The sequence below is a fragment of the Lissotriton helveticus genome, chromosome 8 (genome assembly GCF_964261635.1).
Source record: "Lissotriton helveticus chromosome 8, aLisHel1.1, whole genome shotgun sequence".
NCBI lineage: Eukaryota > Metazoa > Chordata > Amphibia > Caudata > Salamandridae > Lissotriton > Lissotriton helveticus.
Window position 1 is genome coordinate 1488099720 of NC_136069.1, and position 23063 is coordinate 1488122782.

The 23063-nt window shown below is 46.6% G+C and overlaps 1 protein-coding gene across 3 annotated transcripts in view; it reads left to right on the forward strand.

The window, feature by feature from the left end:
• Positions 1-376: 376 nt before the first annotated feature.
• The window catches only part of GRM5 (glutamate metabotropic receptor 5), a 967370-nt gene continuing 944683 nt past the window's right edge, over positions 377-23063 (forward strand). For all 3 annotated transcript variants that reach the window (XM_078658429.1, XM_078658430.1, XM_078658431.1), the window contains exon 1: positions 377-1055. In XM_078658429.1, the coding sequence (XP_078514555.1) occupies positions 377-1055 (679 nt within the window). The remainder of the gene's footprint in view (positions 1056-23063) is intronic.

The following is a 23063-nucleotide window of genomic DNA, read 5'->3' on the forward strand; positions in this document are numbered from 1 at the left end:
CAAAAGGGGGTATGAGGATCATGATAAGAAAAAATACCAACGGAATTCATATCACAGCTTTAAATGTGTACAAGTTAATGTATTGTATAATACATTTTTCAAAATGTTCACCTCTAGATATTTTCTTCCAATATTTAGACAGATCATCTAATCCACATGTTCTCCATGTTTTAAGGTTCTGAGGATTATGTTTACATACAAGACTTCTCTGCAGTGTGCCTGGAAGGATCATAGCATATCTTCCATCAGCCCGTGGCAATGCTTGATTAACAACGAGGTCCTTCCCATCCTCACCGAAATACTTGACAACAATTCTTAATCCTCCTATCGTTGAATTCCACTATGCTGTCTCTACCAGCTTAAATCACTCCCTAAGATGGTCCTCCTTTTGCTCTTTGCCATCCTCTGTTTTAAGGAAGATGCCCGTGGGAACATTGGGTTCTTGGTCTCTGCACAGTCCAATGAACGGAGAGTGGTTGCCCATGTCCCTGGTGATATTATCATTGGGGCTCTGTTTTCTGTCCACCACCAGCCAACTGTTGAAAAGGTCCATGAGAGGAAGTGTGGAGAGGTAAGGGAGCAGTATGGCATACAACGGGTCGAGGCGATGCTCCACGCTCTTGACCGAATTAATGCAGACCCGATGATACTGCCAAATATAACCCTTGGTTGTGAAATCCGGGATTCATGTTGGCATTCAGCAGTGGCACTGGAGCAAAGCATTGAGTTCATCCGGGATTCCCTTATATCCAGTGACGAAGAGGAAGGGCTTGTGAAATGTGTTGATGGATCTTCTGCACCATTCAAAATCAAGAAACCCATAGTTGGGGTGATTGGACCGGGTTCGAGCTCTGTGGCGATCCAAGTGCAGAACTTGCTGCAGCTCTTCAACATACCTCAGATTGCTTACTCTGCAACAAGTATGGATCTCAGTGACAAAACTCTATTCAAATACTTCATGAGGGTTGTACCCTCCGATGCACAGCAGGCTCGGGCGATGGTGGACATTGTCAAACGCTACAATTGGACCTATGTGTCTGCAGTACATACTGAAGGTAAGAATCCCTGTTTTCAGTGTTGTAATATTCCATATATTTTTCCTTAGGGGTGCCACATCAAATAATAATGATTATATTCCTTTTATGCTGTTTGAATTTAAAAAGTTTCATTTTGTTTTTCTTAAAAATATTTTCTGATTCTACAAATGCTTCCTTGTATTTTTTCTGGTATTTCTGCTTCCCTTGAAAGAAACTACTTTAGACACAGTTTCTTGATGCCTGAAACATATAAAAAATACATTGCATTTTGAACCAAGATTTAGACTGCAAGCATATTTTTCAATGACCTGATACAAACTGTTTTGATTTAGAGTGCAGCTCTGGAGAGCCATCTGTGACTGCAATCTACAATTTCCAGAAAGTGAACTGTACTTGAACAACCCTAGATTGTTATACATTTTGTGCTAATGTTGAAATCTAGATTTAAGGGGGTCTGTAAACATTTCAATAGGAGAGCACAGATTGATCAGAGACTTACTGTATTTTGAAGAGGGAGGTTTGGAAATGGATCTACACTGTACATGTGAAGGCCTGTGTGGTCTTGGATTAAATACGGCATTTTGTGGAAGGAAAGGGAATTTGCATCAAACCCCCTGCTGAACTTGTTCTTTTCATGATGGGATGGTAGTGTGCAAGATTGTTTTCAGTGTGCAGGCTTTTTTTTTTTATAAACAATTTTTTATTGATTTCAGAAAAAGCACCAGCCAATCATCAAGACACCATGATCACAGAGAAATATATGGACAACCCAACAGCCAAAGGCATAGAAAATCAAAAGGACAAATTTTAGAGCATTCCCAACGAGATTAAACCATTCCCCGATCACTTCCCCCAGACCCTATGAAACTTCTTGGGGCAGCCACGCGCTGCATACATAGTCTTCTGCTGTGCGGCGCACCAATCAACCCTGGCCCGCCAAGTGTGCAGGCTTTTTGCATATCCTTCTTAGCATACACCTGTTCGGAGCCGAGAGAGGGCCTGATTACGAGTTTGGCGGATGGGATACTGCCTCACAAATGTGACGGATATCCCGTCTGCTGTATTGCAATTCCATTATATCCTATGGAACTTGTAATACGGCTGACGGGATATCCGTCTTGTTTGTGACGGAGTATCCCATCCACCAAACTCGTAATCTGGCCCTAAATCTGGCAGCCCTCTGGAGCTCGTTTATATTAAACCTCATCTGATGAAGGGAACCAGTAATGTCTGGACATCAGCCATAACATAGCATAGCAGGTCGTTTCATAACACAACCTAGTTTAAAATAACCTATAATTTTTTATAATAGAATATGCATAACACAAAGAACCGTTGCATAGCAAAACATTTAGGAGTACGCCAGATGTGCTCGTAAATTAGGTGTACTCCTGGTTTACTCCTGTAATTTAGGAGTAAGCCAGAATAAATATGAGTAAGTAACACATACCTTAAAATCTTAGTGATTTAGACCCAAAGTAGGCACTTTTTAAAAAGGAAAACCGTAGTGATACTTGACGAACAAAGTTCAGGAGTTTCTGTAGCCACTGTTCAATGAAACACCAGCCATCGGGATTGTCGTTTGTTTTCCATTTTGTGTAATTAATGCGTTTATTGGACCTTTTGTGCGGCTGCAGGTTAACAAACTTAGCCAAGTAAATGTTTTGAGGATTTTCACAATTGAAGGTGTAAATGATGTTTGCTTTCCTAAATATGGACATAGCAGGTTGTGTTTTGATGAGACTTTCATAGCATTGTTTACTTTTTCGATATGTGAGTAACTACCAGTAATGTTTGTAAATCAGTAAGTCAGACTGTGCCCAATCTAAAGCAATACGATGTAATTAGTATTAAAAAAATCGGAAACAACCGTGAGCAGCAGTGCTTTCTTTATGTACTTTTGCAAACTTATTTTCTGGATTTCGGGGCAAGGATCGTATTCGCCCCTTCCAGAGAGGCCTAATCCCCCTGGCCTCCGCACAGAGGCACAGGTTTGCTGCCTGGGAGTGCAGTCTGGCGCCCCCTGCAGGTGGCCCAGAAAGCCGCCCCGTATTGTCTTGTCCCGGATCAGACACCGCTCATGTCCCAGCCGCCATGGCAGACTGAGAATCGACAAAACCATTATCAACAGAGAGCAGGCGGCCTGCAGGTCACCGCGCGCACATACTAATGAAGCAGCCCAAGGGCGAGTGGCGCAGAGCGAAGGGCGACTTTGAAGAGGCTGCGGCCGAAGTGCGCAGCGAGTCAGCGCATCTGGAAGGCGGGAAGGGAGGTCTTGCTCGACGAGACATTAGAGAGACACCCTTCTACATTTAAAAGTGGTAGAACCCTTGAGAGGATCATAACGTTTAAATACGTCACATAAATCATGACCAGACACTTATTTATTCCCATTAGAAATTATCACAATCCATAGGTTTCCTTTCCCTTCGTTTACTTCAAACATTTTGTAAGTTACATTTCAGCGACAGGAGAATTTCGAGAATAGAGCGTTAAAGTATTCTGGGCTGGGGGACTTCACTCTTCATTGCATGCACCTTTCACCTTTCACGAGCGGTAAACTTCAGATGCTACGGTGCGAGATAAGGTTCCGGCGTATGCATTAAAAAGTGTGCTCGCCTCTGTTGTACCTTTCATTTCATTGGGGACGTTCGCAGGGTTTTAAATGGGCCGGGTTAAAAGCAGGTGCCGAGACGGGTCCCTTCGGGCTCTCCATTTTTGCCCTCACCCTCGGTGAATAAAATAAATCTTAACTCTGCAGCAGTACCACACTTCACTGCCTTTGATACAACTTCAAGGACACTCGTTGTAGTTCTTTCACAGTCTTATCATTTCAACACTGAAGTATGTTCAGTCTTCTATACAACGTAGCCATAGCTGTTGCTTATTTATCTTATGCAACTAACAACAATTGACAAAGCCAATAGCCCTGGCTTGTTTTAGGTTTAAAGTTACTTGTTGTATTATATATATGGATACAATGATAGAAACAGCAAAATACCAGTCAGGCAGCACACTATGCTAAGCACAGATTTTCAGTTAACATGTTTTTAAGCCGCGCCTTTAATTACATCAGCCACGCCCCTTTGAGAGACCCGCCCAGTTTTTTCATCCCAGTTAAAGCTCTGGTCGTTTGTATAGCACCTGGTACGCCGGAGGAACCTCGAAGCGCTTCCGTGTCAACGTCCACTATGCTGCTCGTGGTTAGCAGAGCATGGATTTACAGAGGACTCTACGCGGGAAGAGTTTTGGGCTCATGTGTGAAGTAGTCCAAATGTGTTGCTTCCTGTCTGTTGCTGTGCTTAAGCACAGAGTGATTCAAAAAGGGGGGTGGTGATGGACAGAGTATCTGAGTTAATCAGAACACTCCTACCCAGTCAACAGATCAGGGCTTGATCCATCACCGTTTTTTAGCTCACTGCACCATCCCAGTTCAGAACCTGGCTACATGCAAATTAGTCTGTCCCTGGCCCAGTGCATCATGGGAACAGGGCAGACCAAACTACCAAGCCAATTCTTTACTGGAAAGGAAACAAGCTTCCGGGGACCGGTTTCTGGCATTACAGCCGTCTTCAGTCCGGCTTGCTTGAATCCTGATGGTGCAGTGAGCAAGGGACTCACATCTGAGCATACCCTTCCAAGCATACCCTTCCACACTTGTGGTGGCCAAAACGATTCAAAAAGCTCATACCTGCCAACGTGAAGCACAATCTCACCATGTGAGGAGGGGGCGGGGCATTGAAGGTGGCAGGGCCTTAAGCCGAGAAGTACCTATGAGTCACTTTTGAACCCCCCAAGCCCCCTCCTACCAAAGAATAAAATAAAAAGCTTGCTGAGGCTGGTGTCGAAGTTGGCAGTTCAAAGCCTCGGAAAATGAGCTGGAAAATCACTATTTACAGTGTTTTTCAGCTCGTTTTCCCTGCCAACGTGTGATAGAGGCTTGGGCCTATATTGGGGTGGGGAGGGGCAGCACATACCACAGACCAGCTTGTTGGTGTGTAAAAGGCCGCTTTATTGGAAACAGGTGCACCTTACAAATACATACCCTTGGCCTGTGCCGAACAAAACTAGATCTCACTAAATATATACTTCCTAACATACCCCGCTCTCCCCACCCCTAAAATTGGACCCCCTTTGCAACAATTATAAACACCAACTTGCAATTTGCAACTTTTTACCTACCTAACTATATACCTTCTTATATATATCTATCCAACTGTAAACCCCAACCTCATAACTCCCCCCTGCACTTTTAGGGAAAAAACGCCACTCGAAAGTCATCCTGACGGCTTTCGACCCCCCCTTAGGATGCTAGCCTCTTAGGATACCGACACACACCTATGGCCCTATCCAGCGCCTCCTTCAGTTGCACAATGTACAACTCCATCCCATACCGAGATAGGTGTACTCCGTCCTCCCCAAAAAAATACACCGCCCGGTAGCGGAGCTCCGAATGTTTCATCCTACCCACACCTTCCTTCTCGCAAAAATACCTAATTTCCCTGTTGAGCTTCCTGCACGCCCTATCTATAGCCTCTGGCCTTTCTGCTCCTCTCCATATCCGTCTCTGTATTAGTTCTGACCAAATACTATGGGAGCCTGACCACTGGCGCAGCACCTCCAACAGGTCCCTGTTTATCTGCTTAACTAAAGCCAGCCCCTTGCACTGCACCAAATCATTCTCGCCTAAGTGTATAATAAGCACATCCGGACACACCCCTCTCTTGACCACTTTACTCAAGGCAGGCAACAGCTCATGCCACCACATACCCCCTCGCCCTTGTCACTGGCACACAAACAACCCCGGATCCAATCCTAAATTCGCTCCTTTTCCCATTCCGCACGTTCCGCTCCTTTCACAAAGGAATGCCCACAATGAGGATAGACAGGACAGCCTCCTCCGGCCCGCCACTGCACCTGAAAAGACACATATGTGAGCCACAGGAAAAGATGCCCATCAAGCGCGGTCCTCCATCCCCACTCCCTTCAGCCTGTTGTATGTCTTATAGCAGTCCGACTTCCAGCACCCTAAGCGCATGAGGTCCTTGCTCCCCCAAATCCGTCGCCGCCCCAATCGGAAGGAATGCGTACCAAACACCCTCGGGTCCTCGCCCAATGGCGCGTAGGGCCTGTCGCAGGATCCCCAACAACTGAGCCGCCGTCACCCTGGTCAGCCCGACAAAATTCAACGCCTGCGTCCACTTGCCGCGCAGAAGTCAACAAACTGCCCAAACTCGCTGGGCAAACTGCCCCCGCCTTCACTGGACCCATCACGGACTGCTTTCCCACCCCCCCTTTGGTTGGTCTTAGAGCATCTTAGCCGCACCTCCACCTCCCGGATCGGCAGGTCGAGGTCCCCCCACAAGATCCCAGGGCCCCCTCTGCCCCCACCAGCTCTGAAACGCAAAACGCTCCAAAGTACATCCACGACATGAGCGTGGAAAACAGCACGGTCTCCTCATGATTATGGCAGATGGAGGGCAAAAGCCGAATCAACATGCCGAGCATCCCAACCGTAATGGGCCTGCACCTACACACTCTGGCCCTTTTCTCTCACGCCCAACCCTCCAATAAGCATGTCCCCAGCTCCCCCCCGGACGGAGCATACCCCCCACCACAACATCCCCATGCCACCGCATACCGCCACCAATTTCCCGGCAATCGTCACTCTCGACATCCCCTTGTCCATCATGCGCAGTATAAACTGCACCACCTGCTCGCACCACCGCCCGCCATCCTCCTGCCGCACAGCCCCACCGTCCCGAAATTCCCGCCAGGCCTGTTCGTACGTTCTCTAGGTAGAAACTGCCACCGACGCTCTTACCAGCTGTATGACCCGGTGTCTCCCACGTTTCACAGCCCCAGTGGTACCGGTGTCTTGTGGGCTTCCGCCTCCATGGCTAGCCCATTTGAACCTCTCCCACTGTGAACGAGACATCCGCAATGTCATTGTCCACCCCGGAAATATGCCGAGCTTGAAACAAAATATCGTGCTCCAACATTTCATAATAAGTACCCTCATCACCTTGAGCACCTGCGGGTCCCTGGCGGACTGTCTGTTAACGACCTGCACCACCGCCATATTGTCCACTTTAAAAATTACCTGCTTGTGTGCCAAATCATGTGCCCACACCGTCACCGCCACCATGAGCGGGAAGAGCTCCAAAAACGCAATGCTCCGTCCCTCGCCTTGCCAATGTGACGGCCATTCTTCCGCACACCACCAACCCTGCCAGTATAAACCGAAACCGCCCACTCCTGCCGCATCCGATGAGATGGTCACGTCACAGTCCCTGTCCTCCGGGGGCGCCATGTGCACACCATTGAAACGCTCCAGAAAAGCCCGCCACATGCGCAGGTCCTCTTTCGTCCCTGACGACAAACGGAGGTGGTCATGCGTCAACGTGAGCCCAGATAGCGCCAGCCGCCTGCAAAATATACGGCCCGCCCAAACGACGCGACATGCGAAATTCAGATGCCCCAACAGAACCTGAACCTCACGCACCGTCACCTTCTGCTTCTTCAACATGCTGTCCACCTTCTTCTCCTCCGGCAGGCGTGCTTCAATGGCCACGGAGTCTCGCTCTATGCCCAGAAATGACAGCACTGTGCTGGGACCCTGCGTCTTCTCTGGCACCAGAGGCACACCCAGGTGACCCATGAGTTCCGCAAAACCGTCCAGCTGCTGCTGTCAGTCCGCCGAACTGGGCCGTCCGACTAAGAAGAAGTCATCCAGGTAGTGCGTCACCGTCTCGTTACCAGTGTGCCAGGAAAAATCCCACTGTAAGAAGGTACTGAAGCGTTCAAACAAGGCACACGAGATCGAGCACCCCATGGGCAACGCCTTATCCACAAGGATGTCCCCGTCAAATTGGATCCCCAACAGCGGGTGATCCTCTGGATGGACAGGCAGCAGCCTTAATGCCGACTTAATGTCGCATTTTGCCATGAGGGCTCCTCCCCCCACTAACGCCAGTAACCGCCGCGCCACATCCACCGACCAGTACGACACCGAGGACAACTCCGTCGAAATGTAGTCGCTCACCGACGTCCCTTCTGGCCACAGCAGGTGCTGAATCAGGCGAAATTGCCCGGGTTCCTTCTTCGGCACCACGCCGATAGGAGAAATAATCAAGTTCTGGATGGGTGCCTCCCAAAAGGGGCCGGCAATCCGCCCCTCCTGCACTTCCTTGAACAACTTGTCCCGCACCACCGTCTTGTGTGCGTTAACCAATTTCAAATTCTCCGCCCATCGAGCGATCCGCGGACCCTCTTAACCCAAACGGAAACCCTCCCGGAACCCCCGGCGCAGCACGCTCACGTCCTCGGCCCGCGGATAAGACGCTAGGAGGGTGTCCAGCCGCTCCAGCCTAACCGGCGTATGAGCCTTTTCCTATAGTCCCTGACCTCCCCTTTCCTCCGTGACTCCCGGGCTGTGCTCCGGTCACCGCGAGCAGCTGAGCCGGCGTACTAGCCCCCGGCCCCCCCAGCACCGTTCCACGGGGTGGCGCTTCCCGCACTTGGAGCACACGTGCCGGAATCAACAATATTGCCTGCTACACACGCCCTTGTTGTAATCCCAGCACGCTCCGACGGCAGCGGTCGTGTCAGCTCCACCTTGTCCCACCCCTCCACAGGTCGGGCGGGCCTGAAAGGGGCGCGGTGCCAGCGGTAACCCGCTGGCTGTGTATACGGTCCTAACAAACTTCGCACCCCCCATCGTCTGGTGGTACAGATCCTCGTTGATCTCATCCCACTACCCGTCCGGATCTCCTGCAAATCGCGCCCGGAACTCCTCATCATAGTGCGACCACGCGTAGCCCCCATACGTGACCTGCGCCCTTTGTATCACATCCATATATATGAAAAGCGCGACCTCCCGCTCCGGGTACTTCTCACAGTACACACTGGCAAATATTAAAAACCCCGCTGACCAATTCCCTATAGTCAAAGGCACCTTCGGCCGCCTCGCCAGCTCCAGCTCCTCCTCCTTCGACCCCTCCTTCACCGTCCAATCGCAATGCAGGAGCTTCAAAATGTCAACATAGTCCCCTTTCCAAATCTTCGTCTTTGGTGGCCAAGGACAGGAGCGCCCCCAGGGGCTTAGTAGCTTACATACCGGTATGTTGTGGCTCTCCTTCTCGTCCGCACCCCCTTTGTCCTCCCGGGCCAGCGTCACGTCCGCGGCTCCCTCCCCAGTGCTCACCGCGTCCGGGCCTACCCCCGTGTCCCTCACGTACATCCCTTTACTCAGCCGCACCCCCTCCGCTACTCCCTTGGCATCAGTGCCCACGGACACCCTACCATGGTGGGCCCTACCCGACCCACCACATTCCTTGCCTGGCTTCAAGGTCGGCATTCGCACCGGATCCCGCCGCCTAACCAGTAGAGCAGGGGGGGGCACCACTCTCTCTGCTCGGCTACTCTCTGATCGGCAACTCCTCGGGGCCTGTAAAGCACTATGAATAACATTACTGCGTTCCCCCCTCCCCGCTCTCCTCCCGAATCTCCCCTTCCTCTGTGCTGTCCTCGTCGTAATCCAATTGAGGACCATTCACATCCCATTCATGCCCTCCATGAGATCTATTCTACTGAGCCCTGCCTTCTCCCTGCAGGTGCACCACAGCTCTCTCAAGTCAACACTCTCTCTTCTCCCCTCATCCACCTCCAGCTCGGGGTCCCAATCAGCACTGCCGTACCTCCGCCCCCGTCCTCCGGCGGCCGTGTCGACCCTTTAGGGTGGGGCTGGCGGAGACCTACCACCCCGCCTCCCGTAGGATTCTAACGACCGGTCCCTCGTGGGAGCACGACCGCCCGTACAAAGCAGAGCCAGCCCATCCTCTTGGTGGGTTGGAGCCGCATGCTGCTCTCCCAAGCACCTCACCAACCGCTCCTATCGAGAGAAATAGGTGGAGTCCAGCATGCCGGGGTTAAAAGAACCCCACCCCCCCAGAAACCCCCATGCCCCCCAAACACCCCTCCCCACACCCGCTGAATGTCCCCCTGCCGCACCGGGGTGTCGTGCCCCAACCCCTGATCCCTTCCCGTGCCACGTCAACCCCACCCCTATCTCCCCAGATGTCCCCTCCCCTTCGCTCCACACCAGCGATTCCATCTCCCGCTGCACCGACCAGCCCCCACCCCCCACCCCCGGCCCCCAAAACTCCCCCTTCTGCAGGTCCCCTACCACCCCACGCCCTCCCATCCACCCCGCTACCTCCGTGTGCCCCGGCCCGCTCCTCGCGCTCCGCCATTCCAGTTCCCCCTGCCTCTCTATCTGACGAATCATCCCCCCCGCACCCCCATGACCGGACCCGCGCTCACCGGTACCCACCCACGCCCCACCCTCCCGCTCATCCTCCCCGAATTCCGGCTCAGAGTCCTCAATCAACAGCGGGAACACCCCCCCAACGCTCTCGGGCACGGAGTCATCGTCCCCACCCCCTCTCGTCCACGCGGCTATTCTATTCATTTTGGGCCCGCTTCCGCGCAGCACTCTGCCCCTCCCACAACGAACCGCCCGCAGCCGCCGCCCCTCGAGATGCCCCCTCCGCTCCCTCCACAAACACCTGTCGGGGATGCTGCATCGCTCCCCATCGCCCCCCCGCCTCCGCCTCCAGCCCTCACCCCCCACCCGGCTACGCGGCACACCTTCTTCACCCCCTCCGGCCCTCTCCCCTCCCCCCGCCCCCCGCCCCAACTGCCGCCACAGCGGCCTTACCTTCCTTCCAGGCCTCAACATGTCGGTGTGGCCTGCTTTCTCGAGGAGGCGGAGGGCCTCCACCACTCTGGGGTCCTCACGATCCGCCATCACAGCAGCCACCGCCGATCCGCAGCTCCGAGGGAAATCCACGCGGCGAGGCACCCACCCTACTACAGCCCAGGTAATCGGACTGCGCCCACACAGCACCACGGCCACCACAAGCGACCGCACAGCCCCCGAGACGGCCGGCTAGCAGCCACAGGCCAAAACCTACCACCACAGGCCCCGGAATACAGTCCACAACACAACCACCAGGCCAAGCCTCAAAGGCAACAGGAAACCCTCACTGGCCCAGGTCACCTGAACAGCAAAACTAGGCAAGCAGCAAGACAAACTGGCAAACAGAAAGACCAAATACAAAAACAGCGAACCCCCAGGACACCTCCCACCGGCTGCTGGGTCACTGCCACCAAAATGGTGGGCAGTGTCCTAAAATGTCAGATTAAGTATCCCCCCAGCCCAAAGGTAGCCCAATGCCAACCCAGAGGTAGCCCAAGGCCAGCCCAACCAGCCCAAAAAATCCCACATAGCCCAACCAGCCCACTGAGGTGCTGGCTGCCCTCCCCCCACCCCGGGTTAAAATCCCCCGGGAGTGCCAGGCCTCCCGCTGGTCGGCCGCCCCTCCCAAGGCCCTATTCTCACCGGTAGACAGTGTGATGAAAGCCGATATCGTGTGTTACACAGTGGCACCGTGTGAGTTGGCAGGTATGTGTACTTATCATCTTCTGCGGGATGGGCAGTAATTTCCCCAAAGCACGCGATCGCTGGAGACCACTAGTTAGAAAGAGAGGTGTGTCCAACCCTAAGTAAACAGCTTCAATCTGAGTAAGGTGCTAGTGGAAATATGTTATTTTACTTACTCAGTCAGATGCCTATTGTAAACAATGAGGAGTATAACAAAAGGAAAGAAAACTTGATCAAATATTCCCGAAGTGCTGCGAGCATACTGTGGACATATCTTGCAGATAAATACCCCAAAAACTAGCAAAGCCAGTGGGTCTTGCATGATTTAGGTTTGTGTGATCTTTGTTGTAATTTGTTTATATGCACTAGTTTGAAACACACAGGCACCATATGCATACAGGCAGTACCCAAAACAACAGGCACAGACAGCACATTTACAGGCACACAAGCAGTCCGAAAGCAGACGTGTACATGCAGACACAGGTTGATGATGTCTTGATGGGGTGGCTGAATTAATAACTATAAGGTTTATACAAGGATGAATAAAGGGGTGGATGCCTGTGGGTTCATTCGATGGTGGGTTAGTGGATCCATAGGCAGGAGCAATTACATAGCTCCGAATGTTGGTGGATAATGCTTTGTTGTGGGTTGATAGATGAAGATATATGGGTGAATGGAAATGTGTGTGGATGAGAGTAGAGAAGTGAAACATCATTGAATATGACTTTATGAGCAAAATATAAGTAAGACAAACATAACATTCTTAAGCATATATGTTTATGTATGTATTTATATATATATATATATGTATAGCCATTTAAATCACCTATTGTTTGAATGATACCCCTGAGTGCCATTGAGTGTTTCAGCATTTATACCCGGGCATCGTGGGTTTATGGGAAGCTCTTGTAGCCTAGTAAGACTTTAAACAAAATCATCAATGACAGCGGGTGGATTTGCTTAAATTTGCTTCCGATAGTTTGAATAAATTATCAGCCCACCTTTGCTTTGTGGTATATATTTTGCTGGATGTTATGCATGTCAATTGTGCACAAGTAGCTGTAGGATATCAGATTTATACAGTGGTTTAGGCTCTATATCAACATACTGGTAGCGTATGCAGGCCCTTATAGTCATTACCATGGTATAGTTGCTTACTTTTGAAGTGAAAAGAGACCAGCAGAAGGGAAAGGAAAATAAAGAGTATGAAGGCAGCTATTGATATGGTAAAACCCTCTCAATAATTCCCAAACGCTATTACACCTTTTAGAAACAAAAGGCCTGATTCGCAAATGGTCACTTACTCTTTTGAATAATTTACACTTTGAGTAAGTTCACTTTTTTTGGCTGTTCATAAAATCCAAGTGTACGTTTACTACAAATGAGTATCTCACATGCCTCCAACAAACTGAAGGGCCTGAGGGCTATACAATTTTGAGTATGTTTACTACTTTTTGACTATCCACAAAACCAGAGTGTACATTTACTCCAAAAGTGTAACTTACACTCTGATTTTGTCAATGGCCAAAAAGGTGTAAACTTACTGAAATGTACATTACTCAAAAGTGTAAATTACGTTTATGAATCAGGTTCAAAATGTTCAAATAATAAAATCACTTTCTTTCAAGTCAGGGTGTGTGTAAAGCATCTCATATTCGCACAGCACTTTAGACTTCATGTACTCAACAGCCTCTGTAACTCTTATTCACTTAAAAGGTACTGGAAATGGTAGAGGGAGAAGAAACTGCAGGGAACTTCTGCAGTTTTTAATACTCGCCTGAGACTTACAGAACAGGGATTTGTATTTGGGTTTTAGCTCTATAACTCGTTGACAGATACACCATTTCACCAAAAGAAACTTGGATGTGATAAAGGGGAAAAGTGCATTTTCCTTGAGAAGAGCTCCGTCCTGTCTCTCCATCTCACTTACAATACTGCTGGTCACACATAAAATTAAGAATGTCTAGACAGCAGACTTTACCATAAATGAGTACATCGGAATGTTGGAAGCTTCTGGGTTTCTAATGGCCGGTAGAAGGCCGGATCTCCAACATTTCAATGTTTGTTCACAGTTTCTGCTGTGAACAAAAGGCCTCATGGAGCCCAGGGTTGTGGGGGGGGGGGAGGGGGGAATTCGAACCCCTCGGGCTCTGTGAGGCATTTGTTTGACAAATTAGAACATTCTGCCCTCTAGCGGTGAAATGTTCTAATAACCTTAGAGCCTTCCGTTGTGGGCTCTACCGGCCATTAAAGACCCGCTCCCTTGTTATAATCCTCCCTTCAGCTTGGGTCGTTAACGCTGGAGCAGGCCTTTAATGGCCGTTAGAGCCCACTGCGGCAGGCTCTAAGGCTATATTATACTCTAAGGCTATATTATATCTTGATGAAGCTCCATTTTTTCCAGTTGACCAATGAGCACTCCTGGTCCCTGTTAGATAAAACCCTAGTGTCTATACAAGTGTTAGCTCCATTTGTGACACAAGTCCACTTTTTTGTACTAGAGGCGTGACATCATGGATCTTACTGTAACACCAAGCGCAGAAATACTGCTCTAGCACCTGCAAATTCACGAGGCAAGGTTTGCCTTATTTGCATGTGGCCGTACCAACACCAAAATCATAGGGCATCCATTTGGTTGGGCTTATGTTCACTTCAGTTAGCATGTTCTGGCCATATACCCGCCGATAAAGGCACAAAACTACTCAAGATATGGTCTACCTTCTACAGTCCTGCAATTTGGGTAATGAGTGACCAGGATCCAAGGGACTTCTTATGGGAGCGCGATCAGGGTACTTTAATTGGTCCTGTGTTGGCACGTTCCTAGATAGCGTGCCAACACAGGGCCAAGGTGGGACTTCTGGTGCAGGGCCACACATTGCACATACTGCTATACAACCTGCATTTGTGCCCGGGAGTGCTGCGCTTGTCCATTGTGGGGTGACTTGCAAAGATGGGTGGTTTCAGGGATCATATCCATTCACCTGGGTATACTCAGGACCCCTCTCAGTGTACAGGGATTTGAGGCCTGTACACACTGTGGCCTAGAACTGAGTGAAACTTCAAGTTTGTCAGTGTGAGGAGGGTGTGGAGCTGCACAAGCGCACTCTTAAAGAAGGTGCACCACTGCAGCTGCCCTGCGCCGTGCTGTGTGCAAAGTAGTGGGAGAAATTCTCCTCTAGTGCCATCTCTCTTGTCCTGATATAGAAGACAGTGTCAGAGTATGTGTGAAAAGATACAAAGGAAATGCTTGACCTTAAAAAACCTGAGTCTTATGGCAAAATGCTGAGGCCTTGCAATTCAGCCTTGATTTATGTTGTTTTTTTTTACTATACCAAACAATTTCACATTTTGGTAAGATATGTCTTGTGCTAAACAACCAAAATACCACATCTGATAATACTATGTGTGCAATGAACCCCACAATATTACTAATTTACCCCGGACTGTCTACCTCTTGCTAACAAACATTTCCCTTTTATCATTCAGAAATCATCATTTGACAGACTAATCTTTCAATTAATTGACTAAAAAAAAGCCAGCCATTATGAAATTAAAAATGCCACTAACCTACTTTTAAAATGCCCCACATGTGCTCTCAAATTTGTCCTGATTTGCCCCTGAAATATATGAAATGTAATCATTTTAAGACATAGAGAAGCTTCTGCCCTCACTTGACATACCTCCATCCAGGGTTGTGGACAACAGATTGCCACATTTATGGCCTACAGGGGGAACCATCAGAAGTTCAATGTAGTAATCAGCTGTTGACTATAAAAGTGGACTGGGTGTGAGCAAGCCCCTATCTCTGGCTTTTTATGTCAAATAGAAGTATTGTCAAGGCAGTGTTGATACCCAGTGGCGGCTCGCCGTGGGAGTGCTGCGGGGCGGAGGAGGGGCAGGGAAGAGGGTAGTGGAGTCCAACATCAACGGAGAGGAGTAAGGTAAGTAATTAAATAAAAAAAACAATTTACCTTTCGCGGGCTGCATCGCCAACTCGGCGATGCAGTACGCGTAAGGTAAAATTGTTTTATTTATTTAATTACTTACCTTACTCCTGTCCGTCGTATGTCGGACTCCACTACCACCCCTTCCTGCACCTCCCCGCCCACCACCCACAGCACTCCCACGGCGAGCCACCACTGTTGATACCTAAACCTGTATCATCTATGTAATCCCCATTATTTTCTTACTACTAGTGTGTTCTGGTTTAAGAAATTATAATCGGATATTGGCACAAACAATTGCCTGTAATAATTTATTACAGGTGAGCAGTCAAGTCACAGTAGCCTGGCTGCACCAAGCGCTTCTGCATATAACCCTACTACTCGGTCACAGAAGCTGAGAGCCTGGCAGGCTCTATGTGCACTGCAAGCGGAGGAGTCACAAAGGCCTGTAATCCTCTCGCTTTCAGCTGCTAAAAACAAGTGAGCTGCCCTACATCAGAGCTCCAACAGATGGAAGGCAAAGAACATAATGTGTGCGAACAGTAATAACAGGGAGAGGAAAATGCATCGCGCCATATGAAATATGGTTTCGGGGAGTTATCTGCATGGGTTCACCAGAAATGTAGGCACGACATGCGGCTTGTATCGATTTTTGTGGCAACAGATCTGTCATTTCAATGATGAAGTGAACCAAACAGCTGCCATCCACATTTTGGTTTTTGATGAAGGAGAATGCCATTTTTAAATCAGCGACTTGTAGCGAAAGTGAAAGGACCCTTGCATTACTAGTTTGAGACCTATGTGTCTCTAACTCCCTAATTAAGGAATCAACAGATGTTAAACTAAAGAAACAAAATAACACCAAGACAGAACGTTTAGAGCTTCTAACATAATACTAAAGACTACAGAGGTACAGGAGGTTCAACACATATGGGTCACTATGTATTATAAGGAATAAAGTAGCCCAGACTGTAGGCAGTGAGGCTTTTATTAGCATCATCTTGGAGTTCCACAGCCTTCCAAATAGATTTATCCTTAGCCTAGTACATCACTTGAGTCATGACACTCCTATGTGACTTGAATAGTATTGATAATACCTAACCCACATGCTCTCATATTATCACATCTATCGATGCTGACAACAACGTGCAAAGCTGATCAACGCCACCAACCAGGCTCAGGCGTTATGCTCACGCAAAAATCTTCCGGATCCAGTCTGACACCCGGGTAAACTCAAAACTAAGGAATTTGCAGCTGTATCTTGGTTTTACCAGATAATGCATTACCGAAGATAAGAAACTTGTTCTTTAGGGAGTTTGTCACTATTCCGCGTATATGTGGTACTATTTCCCATTTTAACAGCCAATAAAAGGTATCCAATGTTGACATGTATCCTTTAAAATGGGCAATACAGGGAGCTTTCGTAAATGTTAAAATTTTCTCAGATTTCTAAAGATAACATTTTGAAAAGAAGGTGCATTAACACAGCTCTGTCATATCCTGAGTTTTCTTCAAATTTCCACTGACCTATTTTTATTTCTGGTTTATCCTTTGCCATCCGACATAGACACAGAAATAAGAGTTCTATTGAAGTTAAAGGTACCCTCAATTTAGATAGACCACTGTTTCTTAAATTTGTATTGCTTGTATGTCCTTGAGCTGTTTTAGCTAATTAAACTCAGACCTACTGATTTTTGCAAAGTGTGTTATTTTTTTAGCGCGAACTAGACCCGAACCGAATCGGGTATCAGAGCGCTTTACATAGCACCAGTTACGTTACATGAGGACACACATTCATTTTTGGTTAGGCACGGGGAGATTAAGTTATTTGCCCAGAATCACAGGATGTTTGGCGTCGTTACCGAGACTCGAACGCAGTTCCTCCAGGTCCGAGGTCGAGCACCCTAGCCGTTAGGCCAACTCCTCTACCGATGCTTTATGCTACAATTGGTGCAATACAGCAGTACACATGCTCTTTATTGGTCTTATACTAAGCTAGGGAAGGAGAGATACTGAAATCGAGATAGTGCACAAAAAAAAAGAAAAGGTAGCTGGGATAAGAGAAATTAATACAAATTACATAAAGGGAAGGGGAGTAGGACTTGATACACGATAAATGGGACTGTGGTATCCCTTCCATTAAAAAAACTGTAGGGCAGAAACCTTGAACCTCTTTCATGGTCACAAATACATACACCTTAATTCAGTGAATAAGCATTGACACCAAGTGGTTTGTTGTGTTTTATAAAATGATGTTTTCATGAGAGTCAGCAAACTTTCCTCTGCATCATGGAATTTTTTGTGTGCATTAACATTGTCATGCTGTCGCTGGATTTTGCATATACATAAAGAATGTTGTGAAACTCTGTCTACGCTTACCTCAGAATTTTTTTGTAACAAACATTGCAAATCCGCAATTTAAAAGAACAAAAGGTTGGCGCTGCAGGGGAACCCCTGTGATACCTACATTCCTCCAGGTACATTTTCCTCAAACTAATATTTGCAGGAATTTTCCAAACGATGTTTTTTAGGGAGACTAATACAGCTTAAAGAAATGTTGTACAGTGCACAAGCTCCATAACAGCGTACACTGCAAAAGTTATGTACAGTGTACAACAACAGCAAATACGTTATTTCCTCTACCCACAGTCTTAGAGATGCCAAGATTACAAATTGGTTGGCCACTGATTATAAGGACGACTGATGCTCTAGTTAACTTGCCTAGGAGCACCCTATCTGTATGAGCGACACATACAACGAAAATAAATGAGTGGAAGAAATTGGAGGCACCACTGCCATCCAAATGAAATACTCTTACGTTTTAGTGATCTGCTGTTCCTTGTTAGGAGATATATTTTCTTGGCCCGCTCTCTATTTCTCTCATATATAGAGAGCTACACCATGCACATGCCTACTATCGGAGGAGCTAAGAAGGATCTTACTGTGGATGCATCTCCCTGGCTCCTCCTAGTGCCCATATTTAGCAGTAAAGGGGTTCTGCTCCAATTGTTGTTTCCGGTTTATTTTCAACTCGTGGTTTTAGATGTTAAGTTATTTTGTTTTAATCATAACTTTACACTGTTACATATATCAGCATACCACTTTATCCTTATCTATACAATTATATTCTATACTACAGTTTCTTATTTTAACTTCCTAGACTCTCTACCTGTCACATTCTACTGTTGTGAAGAGATGTAGGTAAAGAGCCTTCATTCATTACTATGACCTTTTGAAATTACACAAATTTATTTACTACAAGGCGTGCACATTTCTGCAGATTTCCGTTTCTTCAGGAAAAGTGTGGAATATTCTGTTTTTCAAAAATGTTAAATGGACAATGCATATTTTCAGCTCAAGAATAAAGATTTACTATATTCAAAGCAGTGCTTTAAATGGGAAGGTGCTACCAGGTACTGAGTGCTTGCACTTCTTTAGTTTGGAAGGAACAGTATCACCAAGTCTCAGCAAGGATATTGTTTCTGCAATGGAAGAGTACTAGCACTTCTCGATAATTAATACAATCTGGGACGAGACAGTAAGTACCTTCACTTGTATATTTGAATTTCAAGCAATGGTTCAATAAAAACTAACATATGTTGAAAAGGAAATCTTGGAAAATGACCTCAAATTAAACAGGCAGTATTTTGAAGACCATTGCTTTGTTTTTACCTCTCTGTGCAAACATGGAACACGAGTAAATTGATAAGGTGCTGCCTAATTCCTAAGGGCCTCTGAAAGAGCACTACAATGGAAATTAACTATTGGGACGACCCATCTGTGTCACAGTAGCTGATGATGAGGATGCAACTTTGCAGGATGAAGGACAATAGCATCGACTCTTGTATGGTCCCTTGTAATTCCTATGCATGCATTTTACCCTTTGCAAGTTTTGAAGTCACTTATGAGCTTTACACTACCCTTAAGGCTTTTATATTAACATCCTGTTATTCCATCATGGTCAAAGGTTAGATGATCTCTCTGTAACTCCAGAAGGTTTAACTGCTATATGATATAGTTCCCTCTTTTCTTATGACCAGTGCAAGGGCGTTAATGCTCCATCACTAGACCTTCTCTGCACCCTAAGTGTCACCTACATTTGAGACCCTTCTGCCTCTCTAGACTGAACCGTTGTATAGCTTTTACCAATGCCCGGCCTATCGTGAGTTTGGCACTCTATAAATTCTTCAAGGGACATCAGTGTGTTTTTTTTAATAGCAGTGTTGTTAAATGCAAGAAATGGAGGTACAGATCCATACCCGAATTTCAGGATGTTGACAAAAGATATATTTGCATACAATGGATCTAAATGGAACAAATTTTCATAGTCGATGGCTAGCCCAAAAGTCTGTTATGCACCTGCATCTACTTTTGACACTTTTTTCATGGTATAATCAGGGCCACTGGAATTATGCGGCAAGAGAGGGCCAAATTATGTGACAGGGTTGAGTAAATGATGCTGCAGGAAAAGGCAAATTATGCGGCATAAAGTGGCACACTTTGTAACAGTATTATTTCATTATTTTCTCATTTTTAAACTTGGCAACACTGTCTGGGCATTAATTGCACCTCATTAGTCACCCACAAATAGCAATAAGCTACGAAAGTTGACCAGTCGAGCTTTGCACAGGGGCTTCTACTGAGGGGCAACACGTGTTGCTGGATTGTTAGTAATTTTTTAACCGTTTGAGCTAGAAACAACATTTTTTAAAATCCAAATCTGCAGATTGTGGCAAATGCAGCACATCTCTATATTTAAGCGAAAATTGCAGCGGCCACACAAAATTCCAGAGGCTTTGAGTATAACCCTGTAGTAGAATAAAGCACTTGATGACAATAATGTGCACTTTTCCCTACAAAAGCGTCACTTTCCTGGTACAATCGTTGCTGCAGAGTGAGTTGCAGTGTACATTAGTTTCGCTTTCTAATGTCATTCCTGGCTGCCTTGCGTTTGGTTCAAATAGGAACATAAAAACCTGCAACATTATTATTTAAATCTCTGCAAGCTCCTGATTAGAGAACAATAATTCTTCAAATGTGCAAAATCACGTCGTGGTCATCATTCCCATTTCCTGTTTTTTAAAACTGATGAGAGAGCATTATGCAGATATGAAATATACCAGAAAGAGCTACTTAGCAGTTGCAGTGATCGCTAGCTTAATTTTGCATTTTATTTTCAAACTGGTAAATGCTAATTTTATACAATCTTAGTCATTTTATGCCTGGTTGATAAGGAACATCATTAACAGCTCCCTTCCTGTTGCAACACTCGCTTTACCCATAATAACATTTACAAATGCCCTACATTTTATACATTTGTTACAACCTTAAGTGTGTTCTCTTAAGGGCTGAATATTTTCTGCGAGCTAAACATATCTTGGGTTATGTAACCAGAGTTCAAGTTCATCATTACATGTTTTCGGATATATTTGCATTTTAGTGACCAATACTACGGCTATGTTCTCGCCTTGCAAATATTTTCTTTACTTTTCAGATTAAAATATTTTGTTTTTGAAAGTCTATACAAGTTTTCAAGGGATAACTGGAGAAGGCTGGCAATAGCCCAAAAAATCACAAAAATGCTTTATAGAATATACTTGTTCACAAAGATTTCAGTTGCTTTAATTATTGTTTTCCTATGACAAAAGAAACAAATAAAGCCCAATATGTAAAAGAAAGGAATTATGAAATATTTTAAATAGGACTGACTGAATTAAAGCATTCTTACATTAGAGGAGTAGAAAAATAATAAACTGTAGAACTGTGGTGTGTGTGTCGAGGGCCGCAATAATGGCAGCATGGTGAGTGGGGCTTGGTGGGGGGATAAAGTGGGCATAGGGGAAGCGAATTACATACATGGTGTAGTCAGCTAGCTTAGTAGGGGCCTGTGTTTGACCCCATGGTCACAGTTTCAAATCCTGGGGGGTCCACTCAGCCTTTCATCCTTCTGAGATCGATAACATGAGTACCATTGAGTTGGATAACAATAAACATCTGTTATTCAAAGCCAAGATACCCTTGGGTAACCGTGCACTTTACAAATACACGTTGTGAGTCAAGGAATTATTTTAAGGGTTTCTTTCCTTACTGCCATCTAAATTAAGTCCCCAGTCTCTAGTAGAGTCATAGATTTGACGATACTGTGTTATTCTGTATCTGAATTGCTATCCCTCTACCGCACCTTGCGGTAAGTCTTTCTGCTTGCTATCGCTACCTTGGGAGACGCAAGTGTAAAAAGTAACCAGAAAATCTAGGATCAATCCTGGCTTCCCCACTTGACCCAACTGTTTGATCAATTCAACTGCCTAATTATACTTTATCTCCCTTTTCGTCATTCTGGCAAATAATGAGCACCTTGATATGCATGTGTTCAGGATATATTCTGTACAAACCTATTGTGTTTGATTTATTAGACTATAATACCCATGTATAATAACAACCCTAACCACCCAGAGAGTTCCACGTGGCAACTGGCTCGCTTCTTAGTTCACTATTGGCACTGTTGTCAGCGTGTGAGGAGGCATAAATATTTCTACACTCATTTTTGAAATCCATCAGTTTTATATAAAACAACTACTAAATGCACTTATCTATTCTGATGTACTGAGCTGTAACACTTCTGCATTTCAATGAAATACACTTTTAGAATTTTGGAGAGACTTTGTTATATTTTTACACGTTTGCTGCTAGATGTATTGAAAAATGAATGTGTTCCTTAACACCTTCCGCGCTCATGACGAGCTCAGCTCACCATAACCGCTGCGGAACGTCCATGTGGGGCTAAATCCCCTGCTGTGCTGGGCATTCCATTGAGCGGGCATGCTCGTCATGAGCACAGCGCCACCATGCTGCATGACAAGCCGAGCTCGTCAGAAGCACCGCGGCGCCGCGTGCGGCCCCCTCCCACCGCGTCGCGGGGGAATTAGCCCTGCGCCGAAGAGGTTAAGTTACGTTTTGCAGGGAACCTTATTTGCTTCTTTTCATTTACTTCAGTTAGCCTGTAAATAAACGTGTTCCCTTTCTTTAACTCATTTTCGAATGTTAGTTCTTTTTGAAGTAAACAGCAGCCGAATGCAGTCATTCAGCTGAGGGGGTGCAAGTGAAGGTCAGGAGGGCCGTATGCGGCCCACAAGCCGTACTTTGAGTACCCCGGCTGTAGAATAAATAGGCCTTCAGAGTTTTTTTAAGTCCTTCACTGAGTGTACCCATGCTGGTCAAAGGACGAGGAGAAGCAGAATGTTGGCCCATGCAATGAGAATGCCCTCCCACCTTCAGAAACAAGCATTGCTTGAACCACAACAAGATGCTTGAGATCAGCATGTCTGAGGTTCCTTGCAGCTTGGCAATGATGCATGTGGGAGGAGAGAAAGGTCAGTGGCCCATTTGTATAGGCTTTAGGTGCTTCAACATATTTTGAAGACAATTGTTGCACTGAATGAAGCAAGTAGGAGGGTCAACTCAGATGTGCTTCACAAACCTCCACATAGTACAATCCAGGAGAACCAAGCAAGCATTGCTGGAAGTACATCACGTGGTTGAAGAGAAGGGATAGAAATGAGAAAAGAGGCACAGGCTGCTGGATAAGACTACGGATACACCATAAGGTCTCAGCTGGACCATGAGGACTCAGAGTGA